Source organism: Oryzias latipes, chromosome 17 (assembly GCF_053564925.1).
Source record: "Oryzias latipes strain Hd-rR chromosome 17, Olatipes_Hd-rR_3.1".
In the NCBI taxonomy this organism is placed as follows: domain Eukaryota; kingdom Metazoa; phylum Chordata; class Actinopteri; order Beloniformes; family Adrianichthyidae; genus Oryzias; species Oryzias latipes.
The window spans coordinates 3,529,602-3,552,762 of NC_136253.1; the positions used below are offsets into that span (position 1 = coordinate 3,529,602).

The window sequence follows — 23,161 nt, forward strand, 5'->3', positions numbered from 1 at the left end:
TTTGTTTTATTGGTCTTTATTCAAGCAAATTTTCCAATTGGGTCACATGAGCTTTAACATTTTCCTCATCATTCAAACACTGTAGCTGTCATAACTATTCCCAAACACACTGTGCTGCAAAGACTGACTCAAAGTTCGGCTAAAAGTTGGACATCTCTGATGATTTTTCCTTGAAAGAACAGCCGTCGTTTCCTGGTTTGTCAAAGATCAGCCTTTGTGCATCCGCTCTGATCGTCTGAAAAGGAACAGCTTGTTGGAAAGAACTTTTTTCAGAACGTTTGTCCCCTAACAGCTCCTGGGGGTCAGATTGTCTTAAAGAAAAACAAAGCAGACTGGAACTCCTGTCATACTTCATTGAAGGTGTTTAAAGGCTGCAGACAAGCTAAGGCAATAACTTTAAGTTTTCCTCTAACTTGTTCAGCTAATTTAAAACTTAGACATTAGCAGTGACTGCACACGTCTCTCTTTTTGACTTCAGAAAACTTAAAGGATTTGTGAAAGTGAGAGTTTTCTTGTGTTTGAAATAACTTAATTTTTTAATACCTCATGGGTTTTATGTGTTAAGATTTTTTTTTGCCTCTTTATATATATATAATTTTGCAGATCCCTACTTATTCACCTGGTTTAACCGTGGTGATTCAATCAAACCGGATTTTTTTAAATTAAAGTAGCAGCACTAGAAACAAAGCACAACTGCTTTTATTTAATCAAACGCAAGATAAATGTAACCCCCATTTCTGGGATCAATAATAAATAAATGAACAAACTCTTGGAATCAAAGTCCCAGCTGTGTTTTAAGTCACACTCTGTAGTCTAGACTAAAAGGAGACAAACTTTCACCTTGAGAGTAGCACCATTTTCTAAAGGATTAACAATTCAGCTCATATCTGGGGTCTAAGGTTTTAATTTAATTAATAAACCCCGTCTTCTCCTCGGTATATATGGGTACCATGTCTTTGGCTATATGCAAAGCCACCGTTTCGGTGATTGTTCTCCACCGTCCCCCTATCCTATATGCCTGAACCATCCGACGCGAAGTGGACGGTTTAGTTACTTCCGCGAAGTGCGTTAAAAAGTGATAATGCATACTTCAAAAGCCATTAACCCGCTTATACCATGGTCACTTACAAAATAAATAAATATTGACCAGTTTTTAGTCCTCAATTCTTGTTTTTTCCGATTTGGATCGCTTTTTTCACAAAAAGCGGCATATTTGTTACACGGTGCGGCACATTGTCATGGTAACTTGACAAGGCGCCGCACCACCACTGCAGTCAAGATTTGACGAAATAAAGTGATACATATGTGCTGATATTTCCGATGGGTTGAATAAAGCATCAGTTCAGAGAGAAAAAAGTTTACCTCTTACCGTTTGTTTTTGTCCAGATGACGAAGCCAAAGGTTGTTTTAAAGAAGTGATACAGAAGATTTAAGCTAGGTGACCGGAACTTCTTTTTAGGGCGTGCGGTTATCACTGTACTTTATCACTTTTTAATGCACAGCCAGCAGCCAATCAGAATCGAGTATTCACCCGGACCATGGTATAAGTATTCATTACAACCACTTGCATGCAGCATACTCTTAGAAAATGTGTATGAACATTTTCACTCTATGGGTTTATCAAGTGAACGACCATGGGAGTATTTCAGGCAGACAACTCTAGCAGTGCGTTTACCTGGTTACTCCTCCCCGCGGGCGGTTCAGTCTAATCAACTCACCTGTTCTGCGTCCTACTTAAGTTCCAGGTGCGGTCCAATCGTCTTCTTCCATTTCTGTGAGCTCTGCGTTCGTCACCCCACCCTCCTCCCCGGCTTCCACCTGTGAGCTCTGTTAGGGTTAGTTTAATACCAAAAGTTTTCTATGGAGATCTTTGTTTTATGGATCTGAATGGAGCCTCATGCCAAACTAAAAGAAATATGGAATAAATCTTCTTTACTGCATGAGTTGTCTGACTGAAATGGTCAGCAATCTGTTATTTCATGTGGGGCACCTGTGTGCTCCGTATAAGTTTGCCCATTTTTCTCTCGCATACAGCTCATATCCACCTTTAAAGGGCAGTTGTAACCAAGGCTTTAGCTAAAGTGTCAGACTGTTCTAACCTTTGTTAATCAAATTTTCAACTGGTCTTAAAATCTTAGAATAAGTAGCCTAATGGCATTTCATAGTTTAAAAGCTTGTTAGGAAAAGGTCGACACATTTAGATAAATAAGTTTGCAGACGACACAACAGTGATCGGTCTCATAAGCGACAATGATGAGTCTGCGTACAGAATGGAGGTGGAGCAGCTAGCAAGGTGGTGCACATCCCATAACCTACAGATCAACGTGGACTAAACTAAAGAAATGGTGATTGACTTCAGGACATCTGGCAATCACCCCCACTCACATCTAACCATAAACGGTGCTGCTGTGGAGAAGGTCGACAGCGTCAAGTTCCTGGGGTTGCACCTCACTAACGACCTGTCCTCCTCCACCAACTCCACATGGTCATCACAAAAGCACAGAAGCGTCTCCACCCCCTCCAGAGACTCAGAAAGGCTGGAGTTCCAACACCTTACCTCATCATCTTCTACAAGGGCACCATGGAGAACATCCTGACACAGAACTTCACATCCTGGTTTGGCAGCTGCAAAGTTCAGGACAAACAACGGCTCAGCAGGATTGTCAGGGCTGCAAGCAGGATTGTTGGTGCACCTCTCCCGATCCTGGAGGAGTTATACGAGCAGCGCTGCCTACGCAGAGCAACCTCCATCATCAGGGACCCCCAGCACCCCTCTCATGGACTGTTCTGCCTCATGCCATCTGGGAGGAGGTTCAGGAGTATCAGCTGCAGATCCAGCAGGATGCTAAAACGCTTCTTCCCACAAGCTGTGAGGCTGCTGAATGGTCTGTCCTCCTCATACATTCATGCCATCACAAACTCCACTCTGTAATAAGATCCAAGGATCCCCCCCCCCCTCCCCCATATAACCCGAAAACACAATACATGGACAAAGACTCTAGTAACCCCCCGCCCCCCCAAAAAAAAAAACAAGAACTGCTGTTATGCACATAGTCACTTTCTCACTGAATGCTGGTCTCTATTCCATTCTACTCTATTTCATTTTATATTAAATTTTTTTTTATCTTTATTTATTTCACTTAATTTTTTATCCATCTTATTTTTATTCTAGGATTTCTCTTACTGCTATTTTCATTATTGCTGTTTTTTGCACTGTCATGTTAGTGAGAAACAACATCTCGTCTCACCCGTTTATTTCTTCGCAAATACTATGTGTGGAATGACAACAAACCTATCTTGAATTTTGAATTTAAGGACCAATTGTGTAATTTATCAGCCGCCAATTTTAAAAACAAAATTTTAAATAATTTCCATAGCTGTGCATTTTCCCTACTGAACGACACAAAGCACATATTTTATGAAATGTGTTGTTCACCATTAGGAGGCAAATTTATTCAAATCATTGCTGCAGCTGGTGGATTAGAGGATACAGTATTTTATTTTACACATCTCCTACTGAGGCAATTAGCACGAGTGATGTTGCCTGCAGCACTCTTTCCAAATCTACATAATTCTGGCATTATGATTAAAATCCAGTGTTTTGGGTCTCTGCAGTGTTTGAAATTAGCGCTGGTGAAAGATGGCGTTCCTCAGTGGATCTTTATAACCCTCTGGCATCATATTGACAAGTTAAACCAATAGGAGCTTAGAAAGATGAAGAGATTTGAAATGTCAGTCTGCTGTTTTGATAATTTGTGTCTCCCACGCGTCCACCCACATCACCGCTCACTATGACACGCCTCATATAGCCGGGTGATTGTTCTGTTTTCAAAGCCAGCGTTGGATTAGTGTTCTGTGTCGGGTGTCAGCACTACGAGGCTGTTTGTGTGGGCTTCTTCCTTTGCATTTACGATGCTAACAGATGTTTTGACTTTAAAGGATAAAAATTCTTGCACTTTTATTTATAATTTAGGCATGCTAGGCCACAGACGCTGCTCAGAGAACAACTCAACATGTTTTGTAAAGCCTTTAGAGACACACTTTTAGAATTTGATTGAGAAAACTACATTTCAATAAAAATAAAATAAACAATAATGTAAACAAAAACACACACACACAATTGCTGGAACCCGGTCAAGTGAGCATCGGCAGGCATGTCTGGATGTTGTTTTCTTCCTGTGCTGTAGCAGCTCGTGTGGAGCGGTACAGAGGAGTTGCGTCACTTGGAGGCGTGGCTTGGTGAGAGACAGCGTAAAATTTTCAACAGGCTTGTGAGCAGGTAGGACCCAGGACAGAACACATGGGAAACCGTCCTGTAGATAAAGCATTAAACTTGGATTCAACAAAAAGGCAAGTAAAGCGTAAACCAGCGAGCATGACGTAGTGACCACATATAAGCACCATAGAGGAACAACGAACTGGCGATGAATGCTGGTGAAGAAACCTCTTAAGAAGGCAGACAGGCTGATGAGGTGAGTGCCGACAGCTGGGTCCAATCTGGAAGGCTGAGCAGATGGGGGGAGGAGAGACTGCCAGAGGCACCATGACAATTCTAAAATGGTATAAACAATCATCTTCATTAACCCTGCTTAATCAAGGTCATGGACATCCTGGAGCCTACCCAGCTACTGCTGGATGAAGGTGGGGTTCACCTGGGACATTTTCCCAGTCAATTTAGAGCGCGGTCGCTCACACTTTTTTGGCATACAAGCTATTATTGAGACGATAAGGTCCAGAAACCTTTACCTACATAATATATATGTTATGTGGGGATATATTATGTGATGTAGGTGCAACGATACGCTAAAATCTCAATTCGGTTGGATTCAGAATTTCATAGGGCTCGGTTTGCTACATTTCGTTTCGGTACAGCTGTTTAACAAATCTGTCTGATATGAACTGCTAATTTATGAACTATTATTTTATTGTTATTTATTATGTGTGTTTTGCTGCCGGACACCTGAATTTCTCCCTTGGGAGATTATTAAGGTTTTATCTGTCTATTTATTTTTTTTATTTTTTCTGTACAAAAAACTAAAGCAGAAAAAATTACTTGCAAAATGCATTTATTGGTTTTACATAACAATAAATAAAATTGACCTATGTATATGATCTGCTTAATAAAATAAGAAAATCTATAATTGCCAGGAACCAAAAACTTTGGACACTGGCCTAAAAAAAACATTTTAACTTGCAATTTTTTTTTCTTGTAGACCCGATTGTTACAGTTTGTGATGCCGTTTTAAGTTTGTTAACAGATTAGATGTGTTACTGTGGCATACGCTATCTTTGTGTAACATTGTCAACACACAGCATTCCACTTATCCAATTGTCTTTTCCCTTCATGGATGCTGACAACAAGGCCGAAAGTGTTCTAACATAGAATTGGTTATGGAGAACCAACCAGACATTGTAGTGGTGGATAAAGAACAGAGGAAAGCCGTTGTGGTGGATGTGGCATTGCCAAGCGATGGGAACACCGCCCGCGTAAGGGTGAGAGGGGCTTTGTTTTTTTATTGGCAAGTTTTTGGGGAAAGCCAAGTACCTGGAGAAAATACAGGTACTTGTGTTTGTCCTGTATGTTGGAATAATGTATATAAATTATCTCATATTTGCTTTTATGTATTACCTAGCTATATAGGTGATATAATCATGTTTGTAGAAGTGTGTGTGTCCAACTCTGTTTCCCAGGAAGGTGGAGGTGAAACTCCTGGTGGGACACCAACTATCTTTTCAAAGTCTTCCCTCATCATCTTTGGACCTGCAAAGCCCTTTCTCACGGATAACTAACACAGATCGTCCTTCGATTCAGGTCTAGCCACAGATAACACATATTTCTCATGCTGATGCTTGGAAGATGCAAATTATCATGTTGATGCTGGGAAGACGCAAAGATAGTTGGTTTCCCCCCAAGCGTTTCACTTCTGCATGCATGATTATATCACCTATATAGCTAGGTAATGCATAAAAGCAAATACGAGATAACTTGTATACATTTTTCCAACACTGTACCAGACGAACTTTGAACAAGGACCTTGTCGTTATGAAGTGAGAGTGCTAAACACTTCTGTTTTTTGAAGATATTTGTTTTCTAATGTGACCAACAGTTTTCTTGGACAAATTCTTTGTCTGGGTTTAAAAAGTCAATCTTCCGAGTGAGCGCAGGTGTTTATGAGTCATCCTTAGTCAACTTACTGCTGAACTTTTCTGCTTTCTTTTACCTAGCCATTACAGCCAATTACAGCCAAGTATACTAGTACTGTATACTAGATCTCCATAGTATACTAGTAAACTATAGGTACTCTGATTGGAAACACCTGTAGGTGACAGAAACTCAAAGAAGAGTCAGTATCAACAGTAATGTAAACAGTTTGGCAACTATGAGATCAACCTGTACTCTGTGCACTGCTGCTCACTTCACAAATGCACATTCCTTACAAATATGGCACCATTTACAAGAGAAATGAACGGGCTTTCCAATAGATTCCTCACAGACAGACAGTTTTATAGCAAAGAAATGACCATAGCAAACACACACACTTTCCTTCTTGCTTTGTTTTAAATTTCATTTTTTACATTCTTAATGTTTTTGTAAACTCTCCAGTGCTTTTCTATGCTTCCCATAAAACAAAGAATTCCTGCCAAAGCTGCAGTTTGACACAACACCATTTACCAGAAGAGGCTCTCTATCATTCACTTATTTGTGTAAACAGTGGCAGCTTCAGCTTCAATGGTACTCTGGACAAACCACCCCACATGGCACCCCTTAAAGAGGGGAAATGTATTGTAACAACCTAGCTGCTGCATTACTTTAGTGGTGAAGCAAAAGCCACACTGCTAATAGAGTGGCTTCATTGGAGAGCTGTCCTTGCCCCATACACCGCATGACCCCGGACAGTCTCATATAGAAAGAAACAGGCAGAGAAGCGACGTTACCTTTTCAGCATCAAGCCCATTTATTCAAGCACACACATACAGCCTAAACAGCATGGATGTCTCTTCTGTTTCCAGCCATCTCACTCAAGGTTTTCACACCAAGATTACCCATTTCCCATGAGTCTTAGGGGTTGAGGCGGGGCTAACCCCCAGGTCGCTACAGTATGATACAATTTCGCATCCCCCCCCCCCCCCCCCCCCAAGCAAAACAAAAACACATTGTATAACCCTTCACATCAGCCCTCCCAATAACCACAATTTGTTTTTCTTTCTTTTTTAATTAAACAACTTGGAAACAATAATAAATTACAGAAACAAAGGCATTAACAATGGAAGCTTCAACGATAAGCTAAGAATTGTCATGGTTTGGGTTTCTTTGTATTGGTTTTTGCTTTCTATCTTGTTTTGTCATGTTTTAGTTCTGTTTCCTGTTTTATTTTGAAAGGTTTACTGTTATGTCATGGTTTTGAGTTTTACTTCCCTGGTTCCAACCTCTCCTGAGCGTTGTCACCTGTGTCTTGTCAGTCCTGTCTGTATTTAAGTCTTGTCTCTGTCTTCCTCTTGTGCTGGTCCATTAGCGTCTCTTCTCTGGCTGCCATGTCCATGTCTGTCTTCTGCCATGTTTGCAAGTTTTGCCGACATTGAGTTTTGTTTTGTGTTACCCTGCTCTGCAGCGCCTTTTGTTAAATAAACCCCTTGGGCTGGAACCATGTGCCTCCGTCTCTGCATTTTGGGTCCTTCACGCTCACCAGCCCTCCCCACCTGACAAGAATAAAGGAATTACAAGAAGGAATGTACATAAACGGGATTCTCCCAATCACTAAGGTGATGACACTTTGAAAGTAATGTAGTGACAATGCCTGTGGAGAAACACTTCACACCAGGGAACCCTTCCTACAGGGTGACATTTGATGCAAGAAGAAATTATCTGAAAAATTGTTGATTTTAATTCATTTTACTTTTATTTATGTTTTATTCTGCCCCTGGCAACATGCCAACCTGGGGGGTTGTCCATCTTCCCCTACCTAAATGTTTTTTAGGTTAGCCATTAAAAGAACTTCTGAAAAATCTGCAAACTCTTGGTTGATTTTCACTTTTTAGAATAATGTTTTAGTCATGGTTTTGTTATGTCTACAGAAGCCATTCATCTGATGTAAGACAAATTAATTTTATAAAAGTCCACCCATCCATTTTCTTAACCTGCAGTAACCCCTTCGGGATCACAGATCTCCAGAGCCTGCCGCGACTACTGTTGGGTGAAGGCAGGGTACACCCTTGCCAATTTGTTGCAACACATACTGTATATGCAGGCACACATACGCACCTAGATGCTCTCAAGAGTTGTCAATCAAGTTATGAAGCATGTTTTTGGACTGTGGGAGGAAACCAGAGTGCCTGGAGAAAACCCACACATGCTCAGTGAGAATATCCAAACTCCATATAGAAAGGTTTGAACTAGATTTGAATCATAGCTTTGTTGCTGTGAGGTGAGAGTGCCAACCACTACACCACCGTGCAACCCTTTCACCCTTTCAGCCTCACACAGTCAGTCTTCCCTTCATGTCTTAACTGCCATGGGAAAGCTCAAGAGACCGACTGACTCATAGGAAGGCATTACAATAAAATGAATGCAAGAGGGGTGTCTTTGAATGAGGAGTTGTCCCCAACTTTCGGTTTCGTTTATTTCAAACACAAAACAAATGAGAAAGTTAAGACACATTGGTTTCAAATACATAAAATAATACAGTGTGCTTGAAAAGGAGTGGGTTAAAGAGAAGATCTTGTCTGCTCCCACCCCTCTTTACAAAACCTTATGATGTGCGTTTTTAATACGCGTATTGCTATTTACAGATAGTTACAAAACATTCACAATACAATTCTGTATGGCAACTGTGCTAAAGTGACATTTTTTGTTTAATCGTTTCTGGCCTTATACAGTTCTAATAGTGACTTCTTGTAGGATTTTTTGAATATTTGTAAACTTTTGCTTTGTTTTAAACCTTCATCCAATCCATTCCATAAATCCACACCACAATTAGATAGACACATTTTCTTTTTTGTTGTTCGTATGCACTGCTTTTTGAAATTCAGTTGTTTTCTTAGGTTGTAACTCCCGTCTCTGTCTTTGAACATTTGCTGTAAGTTTATTGGAAGTAAGTTGTATCTGGCTTTGTACATGACGAGAGCTGTTTTCAGTTTCACTGGATCCCATAGTTTCAATAAACCCGACTTTAAAAACAGAGCGTTTGTATGTGTCCCATAATCCACTCCATGGACAATTCGAACAGCTTTTTTTTGTAAGATATATAAACACTGTAGAATTGTTTTACAAGTATTTCCCCCAACTTCTGCACTGTACTGTAAATATGGTAGTATTATGGATGAATATATTAGCAACGTGTCTTGTGAGTGAGAATATGGCGCGTTTTCCCCAACACTGCTATGCTTTTGGCAATTTTAGCTCTGACCTGCTTTATTTGTGGTTTCCAGTTTATTTTTTCATCCAGAATTACTCCAAGGAACTTGATTTCAGACACTCTTTCCAGAACGTGATTATCAATGGCAAATTTTATTTCTAAATCTGAAGGAATGTGGCGATTTCCGAAAATCATGAAATTAGTTTTGTTAACACTGAGTGACAGTTTATTTTTGTCAAACCATTGTTTTAGTTTCCCTAATTCTGTATTTACTGTTTTTACAATTTCCCTGAGGCTCTCCCCTGTACTGACTATACTTGTCGTCTGCATATAGAAAGTATTTAAGTGTATTTGATACCAAGCGTATGTCATTGACGTAGAGGATGAACAGTATGGGACCTAATATTGACCCTTGTGGTACTCCACAGCTTAAATTTAGCAGGGATGATTAACAGTCATCCAGTTGGACAAACTGCTGCCTGTTATTAATGTAACTGTCACGGTGAGGGGGGCTCGAGAGCAGGCAGGACCCAGATGCAGAGACGGGAGGCAAACAGTTCCAAGACTAGAGGGTTTAATAGGAAAAACAAAAGGCGCTGCAGAGCAGGATAACCAAACAAAACAAAACTCACTGTGGCGTGGCGAGGAACATGGAAAAGACAGTCTGGGACGAAGAGGCATGAAGACGTTAGAGACGTTAATGGACCAGCACAAGAGGAAGGGAGAGACGAGACTTAAATACAGACAGGGCAGACAAGACACAGGTGAACATGATCAGGACAGATAGGGACAAGGAAGTAAAACTCAGGAACATGACAACACAGAACACCTTTCAAAATAAAACAGGAAACAGAACCAAACATGACAGAACAAGAAATAAAACAAAAACCAAGACAAAAGAAACTCAAACCATGACAGTAACTGTTTAACCATTCTAATGCTGGTCCTCGTATTCCATACTTTTCCAGTTTGTTTACTAAAATGTTATTGACTTTTTATTGGCAAGTTGATTGATATTGTCAATAGTGTCAAAACCCTTTTTCAGATCGACGAACACTCCTACTGCAAACTCTTTATTGTCAGTGCCATTTATAATTTCTTCAGTTAGTTGCGTAATCGCCATGCACGTTAATCTTTTTTTTCTGAAACCATATTGATAGTCGGATATTAATTTGTGTTTTTCTATAAAACTTTCAAGCCTTATTAGGATTACTTTTTTAGTATTTTTGAGAATTGGCAGAGTCTCCTGATTTGTGTAGTGGAATTACTTTGGCTATTTTCCTTTTTTCTGGAAATGTTCCTGTTTGAAGGATAAGTTGCAAATATAGGTTAGCGGGTCAACAATGGAATCGATTACCTTTTTTATCACCATCATATTAATTCCGTTACAGTCTGTAGATGTTTTGTGTTCTTTTGCTTCCACGGGTCTTAAATACATCGAGTTTGGATTTGTTTTTATGCCGTGTTGGACTGTTTCTTTTTCTGATGTTTTTGAACATTTTATTTTGTCGGCTAGCTTTGGCCCTATTTTTACAAAATATTCATTAAACTCCTTTGTCATGTCCTGAATATCATTGCACATCTCATTTTTACCAACTAGACTGTCTGGGTAATTTGTTTTCTCTTTGTGTTTTCTAATGACACTGTTTAGTACTTTCCAAATTTCTTTAGTGTTTGACTTATTTTTTTCGAATATTTCTGTGTAATAGTCTTTTTTTGCATGTTCTCATGATACTGGTTAGAATGTTTTTATTTTTTTTGTATCGCTGTTCGGCTTCTACAGTTCTGTTTTTTAAGAATTGTTTGTATAAACTGTTCTTTTCTTTGCATGCGTTTCTCAGTCCAGTGGTCATCCATGGGTTTTTATTACGTTGATTTTTGTTACAGGATTTTGTAAGTGGGCAGTTTTTGTCGTAGATAGATGTAAACTCCTGCATAAATATTTCATAGGCTGTGTTGACATCATTGCATTCATACAGAGTTTTCCAGGATTGTGCTTGTAGTTCTGATTTAAATGTATTTATTTATTCCTCTGTTAGTTTTCTTCGGTAAACTATTTGCCTTTTCTCTTATTTCTCTACATAGGCATTCATAGTTAGCAAATACTGGGAGGTGGTCACTGATGTCTGTCATTAGTAGGGTTATCCTTGCCTCTGGGCTTCACACCCAACAGGCTTTGTATTTGCTATGGGCGTGGTCTGATTCAGTGTTCATATATAAGATGATTTGCCCGCTTTATTTCAGTTTGGCATATGAGTGAATAAAGCTTCACGTATCGAAGTCAAGACGTGTCTTCTCATCATTGCCACATTGGTGACCCCAATCGTGAATAATGTCAGAACCAGCAGACGCGCGAGTTTCAACGTCATCTTCAGTGACCTCACCATCTCCCGCGCGCGGGGACCCGGCCATGCTAGCTGCCGCTGCCGTGAAGCTGCCCGAGTTCTGGCAGAGCGATCCCGCCTCCTGGTTCCAACATGTCGAAGCCCTTTTTCATCTGTGCGGGGTGCACACGGATGACGCCAGGTACTACTTGGTGGTGGCTGCTCTGGATCAGCAGTCCACACGCAGGGCAATGCCGCTGCTGCGCAGCCCGCCCCCGCAGGCGAAGTACGCGGCTCTGAAGGAGCTTCTGCTGCGGAGATACAGCCTGTCTGCTTCAAAGAGAGCAGAGAAGATCCTCAGCATGTCGGGCCTGGGAGACAGTTCGGCTGTGGACTTGATGGACAGCATGCTCTCGCTGCTCGGCTCGGATGAGGGCGGTTTTCTTTTCCCGCACATTTTTTTGCGGCAGCTCCAGCCGCCCGTGCGCGCGGCTTTGGCCAACTCTCCTCGCCTGGCGGCGGGAGATTACAGAGGACTGGCTGAGGAAGCGGACCGAGTTCTGCTGGCTACCAGGCGTTTCGCCGTGCAGCACGTGACGTCTGATGCCCACCTGCAGGAGACGGAGGACGATCCGGTATCGGTGTCTGCAGTCGGCGAGGGCGCGCGCCGCGGGACCTCCCTGTGCCGTTTCCATCAGAGGTTCGGAAGGAAAGCAAAGCGCTGTGTCCCGCCTTGTGCGTTTTTGAGTTCGGGAAACGCAGCAGCCGGCACTCGGTAGCAGCTGTGAGTGCTGGCGAACGTGGAGAGCTGCTGTTTGTTACGGACTCTTGCTCCGGACGTCGTTTCTTGGTGGACTCTGGCGCCCAGAAGAGTTTGGTTCCCCCCTCCGGCTCAGAGATGTCCACCAGTGGACCGCCGCTGTGTGCGGCTAACGGATCTGCTATCGGGACTTTTGGGACCAAAAGGACAACTGTATGTTTTCATGGACGTAAGTTCAATTGGGAATTTGTCGTTGCCTCTGTTTCTGTTCCCATTATCGGTGCAGATTTTTTGTGTGCACATAGTTTGTTGGTGGACATGGCTAACCGCAGACTAATAGACGTGATCACTTTTGCCACTGTTCCATGAGCAGCCGGGGGGTCTGGGCCTGTCATGCGCGCGCATTTTTTGTCATGCGATGACGTTTTTCAGAGTTTGTTGGCTGAGTTTCCATCCTTGACCACCCCCGCCTTTTCCTCCGCTGTGGCTAAGCACGGCGTGGAGCATTTCATCCCCACTAAGGGCCCGCCAGTTTTTGCTCGTGCACGGCGCCTCGATGCGGCAAAACTCTCCATCGCTAAGGAGGAGTTCGCCACTATGGAAAGTCTGGGTATCGTGAGGCGCTCTAACAGCCCGTGGGCATCGCCCCTCCACATGGTGCCAAGGCAGATGGTTACTGGCGCCCGTGCAGGGATTTTCGCCGTCTGAACGACGCTATCTGACCTGACCGTTATCCCATTCCCCACATTCAGGATTTCTTGGTTCGTTTGTGCGGCGCCTCAATTTTTTCCAAAGTGGACCTGGTGCGCGGCTACCATCAGGTTCCTGTGCGGGCAGAAGACGTGCCTAAGACTGCGGTGATCACTTCTTTTGGTCTTTTGGGGTTCCTGCGCATGCCCTTCGGTCTAAAAGGTGCAGCCCAAACCTTTCAAAGGTTAATGGACTCCGTGCTACGCGGTCTCGAGTTCGTGTTCGTCTGTCTAGACGACATTTTGGTGGCCAGCCCCTCCCCTGAAGAGCATCTCATTCACCTAAAGGAAGTTTTCCAGCGGTTGGAAACCCACGGCTTAATCGTTAACCCGGCTAAATGCCAGTTTGGTTTGTCAGCCATTGATTTTTTGGGCCATCGAATTTCAGCGCAGGGTGCGGTTCCTCCTCCCACCAAAGTTCAGGCCGTGGCAACATTTCCCCGTCCTGAAGTGGTTAAGTCCCTACAGGAGTTCTTGGGGATGGTGAACTTTTACAACCGGTTCATTCCCCGGGCTGCCCACCTGTTACAACCGCTTTATGACAGTTTGCGTTCAAAGAAAGCCACAGACCCTGTGGATTGGACCCCAGACCGTGTTGCTGCATTTGACGGAGCTAAGTCAGCCTTAGCAAAGGCTGCACTCCTCGCGCACCCAGACCCAGATGCTGAGATCGTGCTGACTACTGACGCTTCAGACATAGCAGTGGGTGCTGTGGTAGAGCAACAAGTGGCGGGCGCTTGGCAGCCTCTTGCATTTTTTAGCTGCAAGTTGCAGACTCGGGAACGCAAGTATAGTGTTTTTGACCGCGAGTTGCTTTCTCTGTATTTGGCAACTCGACATTTCCGTTTTTTGTTGGAAGGACGTTCTTTCGTTGCCTATGTGGATCATAAACCACTTACGTTTGCCATGGCTAAGGTGAGTGAACCTTGGTCTGCGCGCCAACAGCGCCATCTGGCAGCCATTTCTGAGTTTTCGACTGACATACATCACATAGCCGGAAAGTCCAACACCGTTGCTGACTGCCTCTCACGCGTACTCGTCTCCCCGGTGCTTGTTGGGACAGATTTTTCTGCTATGGCCGCCGAGCAGCCTGGTGATGCAGATATTCTTGCCCTCCGCTCTGGTAGTTCGGGCCTCAAGCTTGAGTATATTGTGTGGCAAGATGGTGGTCTGACTCTCCTGTGTGACGTTTCCACAGGACGGCCACGGCCGGTGGTTCCTGCCGGGTGGCGGCAGCGCATTTTTGAATCTGTTCACTCCCTCTCCCACCCAGGTGTACGTGCGCCTGTAAAGCTGGTTAGTTCCCGTTTTGTGTGGCCTGGGTTGCGTAAGGATGTGAAGGGCTGGGCCTCGGCTTGCGTTGCATGTCAGCGCGTCAAAGTTCACCGGCACACAAAAGCCCCCCTAGAACCTTTCCCGATCCCAGCCAAGCGTTTTGACCACGTTCACGTGGACTTGTTTGGCCCACTGCCTCCCTCGAAGGGTTTCACACATTTATTAACAATGGTGGCCTGAGGTAGTTCCTCTGTCCTCCACTACATCTGCTGACGTGGTCGGTGCTTTTCTCTCTGCCTGGGTTGCCCGTTTTGGTCTACCGTCAGACATTACTTCAGACAGGGGCCCCCAGTTCACTTCGGAGCTTTGGTCGGGAATGGCGCGATCTTTAGGGGTGCAGGTGCACCGTACTGCGGCTTATCATCCTCAAGTGAACGGGTTGTGCGAGCGTTTCCACCGTTCTCTTAAGGCTGCCCTCCGTGCAGCGCTCACAGATGACTGTTGGTTGGATCGTTTGCCGTGGGTCCTACTTGGGCTACGCTCAGCTCCTAGGACTGACCTAGACGCGTCCTCCGCTGAGTTGGTGTTTGGACAGCCGCTCCGAATTCCTGGGGAGTTTTTATTAGAGTCGTTTGCCCCGGGCCCTCGTTTACCGTCGGTTCCTGGCCCCGTGCACCACTGCGTCCCACGGCCATTTATGCCTGCATCGCTCCAGTCAGCCCAATTTGTTTTTGTCCGACATGACGCCCACCGCTCGCCTCTTCATCCCCCCTACGATGGTCCGTTTTGTGTCCTGGAGAAGGGGGACAAATGTTTTGTCCTGGACATGGGTGGGCGCAGAGACTTTGTGACAGTGGACCGGCTGAAACCAGCGTTTGTGTTGACAGGCGACGCTGTGCAGCCAGCTCGAGTTCCTCGCCGTGGGCGTCCTCCTTCCAGACCCCCAGATCTACCACGCTCTACAAACAGCGTCCCACAGTTGGCTACACAGGCTGCGAGTCGACATAGCCAATTTGGCAGACTCATTAAACGCCCTTGCAGAATGGGTTTTGACAGTTGAGTTATATATATAAGATGATTTGCCCGCTTTATTTCAGTTTGGCATATGAGTGAATATAGCTTCACGTATCGAAGTCAAGACGTGTCTTCTCATCATTGCCACAGTCTGCTTTTTATTCTGTTTTCTAGGCAGTTTGTGAAAATATTATGTATCAAGGTTGCGCTGTTTGTTGTTATTCTGCTGGGTTTGTTGATTAATGGATATAGGCTTAGACTGTACATTGTATGCGTGAAATCTTCTGTCTTGGTGTGATTGTTTGGGTTCAACAGATCTATGTTAAAATCGCCACAAAGAAATATGACCTTCTTGGAAATATTGGCAAACATGTTTTCAATAGCACTTGTGAAGGTTTCCATGTCTGATGCAGGGGCTCGATATACGCAACTGATTATGAGGTTACTCCGTTTCTCCATGCTGATCTCTATTAATACATATTCCATGACAACATCAATACAGCCCGACATTGTCTCCACAACTTTGTGTTTAAGATTGTTGTGTTTATAAAGAGCCATCCCCCCACCTTGCTCATTTTTCCTGTTCACAAAGTGAAAGTGATAGCTGCAAGTGATATTCTGAAATTGCAATTACTTGGAAAGGTTTGTTAAATTGCTGTAAGTATTCTTCAATGGTTTGGTGATTTGCGTATAAGCTTCTGCTGTTGAAATGTATCATTGAGAGTTCGTGATTAGGATTTGTGTTTCTATTGTATTCTTCTTCTGTGTAATAACTGCAGTGGTTATTTACAAAGTCAAAGAAATTGGTATCTTGGTCAATGTCTATGTCCATAGTTGTGTATTATGTATTTATTTATTTATTTTATTCGCGTTAAAGAGGACTGTACTTTTGTCGTCTTCTTTCAAAATTGATCCAGTTCTTCCATCTCTCTGATTGCAATTTTGCCTGTTCAGGTGGGCCGTTTAGTTTAATGAAAACTTTGCCGTTTGTTGTCCACGTTGATTGTATTTTCTTTTCTTTTCTGAGAAACCGTGCTTCAGTGCGATGTCAGCTTAAAAGATAATAGCATTTTTATATCAAATTTACTAAGTAAGTAGATTTAAAACCAATAACGGTATGATTTTTCAAAGGGATCACTCCTAAATATCTAGGTATTTATTTAGTTTCAGTTTGTGTATAATGTTTCTTTTAATAAATGTATTGTAGCTTCTGTATGGCTTTGCTTTAGTGTGTCACATGATTGTCCAAAGTCCAATCAGATTATATTATCATGGGTTATCAATTTTGTGTAAAAGCTATGCTAATTAACCATGAGAGGGGTGCTCCTGTCATGTCTTTACCTTCAGGGTTTTAGTCAGCACAGCACACTGCTCTGCATTTCAATTAATCAATTAACAAGTGGGACCACAGGCAGCTTGTGACTCCTGTTGAATAATTCAAATTTAATCAGTTTGCTCGATCTATCGGGACAGAATGTAAATCCAACATAGTGTGGTATAAAAATGTGGACTGTTCGCGGTAATGAAGGTTTCTTTTATCTAGTTAAAAATTAATGCTGGTTATCTGTCCTTTCTATCTAGATTGGAATTGGTTGGAAAAAACAGGTGTTATCATATAGAAAGAAACTTCAGGAAGTTTAACACCTCAAAAGTTCTTCTTTCACTTTAGTAATCTAAAGTTGGCTAAATTGTTCCACAATGAAAAATGTGAGAAAAGAATGTCTAAATTGGCCTGAAACATTGAACTGATGAGAGAAGGGGCTGTCTATCATGATAGGCTGCCATTTCCCAGGTTTCTATCTACAGTAAATGTCAGGCAAATCATTAGATTTTTTTGGTAAAGGAAAAGGAGAAATTAGTCATTTCTATTATAAAAAGATCTCAGCATACACTTCTTCTGCAGCACTTTTTATTGAGTTCTACCCCCTTTTCAGGTATCTCTGCCCCACTGACTCTATGGTTAGTTGACTGACCACCTGATCCAACTGAGGAGCAGCGTTTAGTAATGCTGCTGTGAAAAAAAGACATGACTCCATCCTGTACCTGACAGGAGCTGGGAAAGTCTACAGCAGTCTACCACTTTTGCAAATCAAGTCTTTTTGTTAGCAATTTCTATGAACTACTAGAGATGGGAGATGAGCAGTTGTCTTTTAACCATAGGGTTGGTTGGATTCCCGTCAACCCCACTAAGATGTGAAACTGTCCTTGGCCAACACTGTATGGCCTGGGTTTCCTATTGGGTTTGGTGGCAAAGTGGCCCCCTCATCAGTTTGTAAATTTTTGTGGTATACTGTATGTATGAGGTTGAGAAGCTTTGTAGAAAAGTACCATCTAAGCAAAGATCATTTATAAGTTCCAACAGAACCAAAACTAATAAAAAAAAAAACATTAGGATTTTAAATAGTTCAATGGTACAAAAACTATTGGTCCCAATTACTTAAAACTGTTTTTTTCAAAAATGTCCTCTACAGTGATTTGTGTAAAGTGAAAAACAATACAAATTGTACAGTATCTTATGCATTGATTGATTGAAATTGATGTCATTTTAAATGTGTAAACAAAAGCGCATAATTCTATTTTCTTTTGGTAAAGTTTTCCAGTTGTGTGCTTATGTTTAATCAAAGGGTCACAGTGTCTTCCAACAAGATGTATAATATTTATTGAAACCATGATTTTTTGGTTCTGGTAAACACAAATGACCGCGTTCTAGTGTTTCTATCTACCTGTCCTAAGTCTGGATGCATGCAGAGGGTCAGGTTAGAAGAGGAATTGGTGGTAAGGGGAAGGCCAAATCACATGAGCAAATTGTTGGGGGATTTGCTCAGAGAAACTTTGACGACAGATGGCGATAAAACAAACAAAAAAATTAATTAATTAAAAAAATTCTGTACTGAAGTCAATCAACACATTTGAAGCAGATCTGTTTAGTTTGTATCAAAACTTGTTTCTTGTGAGAGAGAACATTTTTGTGAAAACTTATCTGAGCTTTGTAATGAACCAAAATAGTGGGCTTTGGTCCAGCTACAAATGAAGGGGTCTCAGTTCACTTCGTAATAAATTGCAAAAATGAATCTGATTTTAAACTGCACTTTTAATAAACTATCCTTGTTTAATGTTGTGTATTTATACCCTTTTGGTGGCAGTACTGTCCAAACTCGCACAAGTTAAAAAAAAGGGCTTTGTTGTTAGTTCCTACAACAAAATCCATGCTACTCACATGTAGTAACTTTGTTAATGGTAAATGGCGTAAACTTATATAGTGCTTTCTACCTTCCTCGAAGGACCAAAACGCTTTGCAGTCACAAACCCATTCACCCATTGACACACTGGTGACTTCCACATCTCTCCGAGATGGCGCCGCGGATGGCTGCCTCGGTGCTGTGCTCTCTCGCACTTATCACTTTTTTTCCTTTTAGCGTTGCTCTCTGCTCTCCCACTGCGGTTACATTCAGCAGAGAAGAGCTTTTGCACATCCGGGAGTCCAGTGCCGGACTTTTTAATCCTGTTTTCACTCATACGGATAGTTTTTTGGAGATCCTGATCGGAGGCGCAGCAGCCCTGTGTGGAATTAGGAAACGGCGTCAACGCGGTAAGCGGGCAGGCGCGCTAGTCAAGCGGAGGCAGCGTGGCTTACGCACCGCTCTACCAGCCATACACCTAGGAAACGTCCGCTCTCTGGCCAACAAAGTGGATGAACTGCTGCTTCTCCTAAACAAAAACTCGGATTTTCGCTGCTCCTCCGCCCTGTGCTTTACTGAAACCTGGCTCAGTGAACACATCCCGGACAGCGCACTTCACCTGCCGGGCTTCCAGCTGCACCGCGCGGACCGCAACACCACGCTGTCGGGGAAATCAAAGGGAGGCGGAACGTGCTTCTATATAAACGAAGGTTGGTGCACAGATGTCACTGTGCTAAAGAAGACATGCAGCCCGCACTTGGAGTCTTTTTTCATAAACTGTAGACCATTCTATTCTCCGCGGGAGTTTTCCTCGTTCGTGCTGGTCGGTGTTTACATTCCACCACAGGCGTGCGTAACGGAGGCGTTACAGCAACTCGCTGACCAGATCACAGAGGTTGAAAGAAACCACCCCGACTCTCTGGTGATAACACTCGGGGATTTCAACAGAGCAAACCTCAAGGCTGAAATACCCAAATACAAACAGCACGTGACTTGCCCCACCAGAGGCTTGAACATTTTGGACCACTGCTACACAACAATAACGGACGCATATCACTCTGTTTCCCGCGCTGCCCTGGGACTCTCCGACCACTGCCTAGTCTATCTTATCCCAACCTATAGGCAAAAGCTGAAATCAGCTAAGCCCATAGTGAAGACTGGGAAGAGATGGTCAGATGAGTCAAAGTTGCAACTGCAAGCCTGCTTTGACTGCACTGATTGGAGCGTCTTCGAGGCTGCTGCCTCAGACCTGGATGAACTCACTGACACTGTCACATCCTACATCAGTTTCTGTGAGGACATGTGTGTGGAGACTAAAACCTTCTGCACATTCAACAACAACAAACCATGGTTCACTGCTAAACTGAGGCAACTACGTCAGGACAAAGAAGAGGCCTACAGGAGTGGAGATCGGGACCGGTATAAACTGGCTAGAAACAAGCTAACAAAGGAGATCAAGGCTGCAAAGAGGTCCTTCACTGCAAAGCTGACGGACCAGTTTTCTGCCAACGACTCCTCTGCAGTTTGGAAAGGCCTGCAGACCATCACCAACTACCGGAGACCATCCCCCCGCCCCTCAGACAGTTACCACCTGGCTGAGGAGCTTAACGACTTCTACTCAAGGTTCGAAAGAACATCACCTTCCCCCTCAGCCACCATCTCCATCACACAGGATCTACCCGCAATCACAACCTCCCCCACACCTGCCCCCTCATCCGCACTGACGATCTGTGAACGAGATGTGCGTCAACAGTTCCAGAAGCAGAAGATCAGGAAGGCTCCAGGACCCGATGGAGTCTCTCCCTCCTGCCTGAAAGTCTGTGCTGACCAGCTAGCTCCCATCTTCACCAGGATCTTCAACAGCTCCCTGGAGATGTGTGTGGTACCTGCATGCCTCAAACTCTCCACCATCATTCCAGTCCCCAAGAAGTCCCCAGTCACAGGACTAAATGACTACAGACCAGTCGCCCTGACCTCGGTAGTCATGAAATCCTTCGAACGACTGGTGCCGAACCACCTGAAGGTCATCACAGAGCCTCTGCTAGACCCCCTGCAGTTTGCCTACAGAGCAAACAGGTCAGGGGACGACGCAGTCAACATGGCTCTCCACTACATCCTGCACCCCCTGGACTCTGCAGACACCTACGCACGGGTCCTATTCGTGGACTATAGCTCTGCATTTAATACCATCGTCCCAGAGCTCCTCCACCAGAAGTTGTCCCAGCTCGCCGTGCCTCTCCCCACCTGTCAGTGGATCATCAGTTTCCTCACCGACAGGAGGCAGCAGGTAAAACTGGGTCGCTTCACATCCAGCACCCGGATCCTGAACACTGGCGCCCCCCAGGGGTGTGTTCTCTCCCCTCTGCTCTTCTCCCTCTACACGAATGACTGCAGATCAGGAGCCCCCTCTGTGAAACTCTTGAAGTTTGCAGACGACACCACAGTCATTGGGCTCATCCGGGACGGTGATGAGACTGCATATAGAGGAGAAGTGGAGCGGCTAGTCCTCTGGAGCAGCCAGAACCACTTGGAGCTGAACCCACTCAAAACAGTGGAGATGACAGTGGACTTCAGGAGGAACCCCTCCACTCCCCCCCCACTCACAATTCTCAACAGCACTGTCCCCTCAACAGACTCACACAGGTTCCTGGGGTCCACCATCTCACGGGACCTTAAGTGGACCGCTCACATTGACTCACTCCGGAAAAAGGCTCAGCAGAGGTTGTACTTCCTGCGACAACTCAAGAAGTTCAACCTGCCTCAGGAGCTGCTGACCATTTTCTACACTGCAATAATCCAGTCTGTCCTGACCACATCCATCACGGTCTGGTTTGGTTCAGCTACCAGACACGACAGAAACAGACTTCAGAGAATCATCAGATCTGCTGAGAGGATTATTGGTTCCAGCCTTCTCCCCATTCAGGACCTGTACCGATCCCGTGCCAGGAAGCGGGCTGGCAGGATCGTAAAAGACCCCTCTCATCCTGGACACTGCCTTTTTAGCCTCCTCCCGTCAGGGCGACGCTTTAGGACACTGCGAACCAAAACCACTCGCCACAAAGACAGCTTCTTCCCCCGAGCTGTCACTCTTATGAACACCTGACTCCAGACTACTCAAGGACACTGTACAATCACATAAACTGTCCAACTGGAATTACTGCTGCTGCATTTTTCATTTTTTATCTTTTTGTCTTGTTATTTCAATCTATTTCCTTATTCAGTTATGTTTATTTATTCATACAGCTACCTTACACTTACCTTCTTTTATATTATTTATCCTTCTACTATCCTTCTCCTTGCTAGTTTGCACGAGAGCACAAGTAACCGAAGTCAAATTCCCTGTACATGCGCTGTACTTGGCAAATAAAGTGATTCTGATTCTGATTCTGATTCCACTTTTTGATTACCTGGATGTTCAGTCGGCTTGCTCACCAAATTAAATCAACCACCAGATCATTGCAGTCTGAAACGCATTCAGGAAGGGATGCCCATAGATCAGTGTTTTCTTGTAGATATTGAAGTATAGTCTCATGTACCCATACAGGGGTTGATCAGTACAGATGCTCTGGGGTTTTGGGCTGTATAGACCTGTGGAGGGTCGTATAGAGAAGCAGGTGATTAAAGGTGCATGTTAAGGGGAGTACAGATGTGTCTTGCAGTCCCTTTGAGTCTTGTTAAAAATGTATCGTACAACTGCCATGGGTGTGGTAATTGTATTATGTAGTATTGATAAGGGGAACCCAATTTCCATGCACTTTTGAGATCTGGGTGACGCTATCGTACGGTGCCCTTATATCTGGTTTTTGCCTACAGACAGCCCGTGTCTAGCTGTAGGGGCAGCTGTGACAAAGCCATTATGTAAACTCATATAGACTTTGTTTGGCGTTGCATAATTATAGCAAAGATGTTTCACATTTTGATTGCTATTACATTAAATCCCTATATTTTACAGTAAAACGCAACAATATGCAGAGTCTAACATATAACGAAACTATTTTTTATTTACAGAACTTTATGTAATCTTATGTTTTCATAATGCTCAATCTGACAGCCTTGTGATTTATCGGCAGTTTTGACGCAGCAGAATCTATCTTAATGTTGGCACAGCTGTGAAGTTGATAAAACCCAGGTTCAATTCCTGTGGCTCAGACTGTCGGTGGAGTTCCTCACATTAGTTAAATGAAGTTTGACATTTTTTTTGCTTGAGGATGATTGTTAGTGCTCCAGAGCAAAAACAACCATGGCGGGAGCCTCATTATCCTGCTTACCGCTGCGTGCTCTGACTGGATAAGTAAGTCGAACTGTCTCACATTGAGAAGCACTGAACTCTGGGCTTACAGAACTCTGAAGAGCAGGACCTTCAGTTCCCTGCTGTTTGCTAGGGTGATGGATGGAGCTTATCTGTATTCAGGGTCCCCTGCTTTGTTATGGTGACTGTGAGCACTTTGTTATTCAGTAGAACAATAAAGAATTCCAGAAAGTACGTGAATGAGATTTGCTCCCCCTC

General features: G+C 43.7%; 1 protein-coding gene across 8 annotated transcripts in view; it reads left to right on the plus strand.

Annotated features, from left to right (window-relative positions):
* LOC105356097 (contactin-associated protein-like 4) overlaps positions 1-23,161 on the plus strand; it is a 258,282-nt gene that overhangs the window by 23,408 nt on the left and 211,713 nt on the right. For 2 of the 8 annotated variants that reach the window (XM_078934172.1, XM_078934173.1), the window contains exon 1: positions 12,174-12,666. The exons of 3 other annotated variants lie outside the window; for them this stretch is intronic. In XM_078934172.1, coding sequence (XP_078790298.1) covers positions 12,576-12,666 — 91 coding nt within the window. In that variant the 5' untranslated portion in view covers positions 12,174-12,575. Of the gene's footprint in view, positions 1-12,160; positions 12,667-23,161 lie in introns of those variants that run through there. 3 more of the 8 variants (XM_078934180.1, XR_013650452.1, XM_078934177.1) reach the window with 3 other exon arrangements.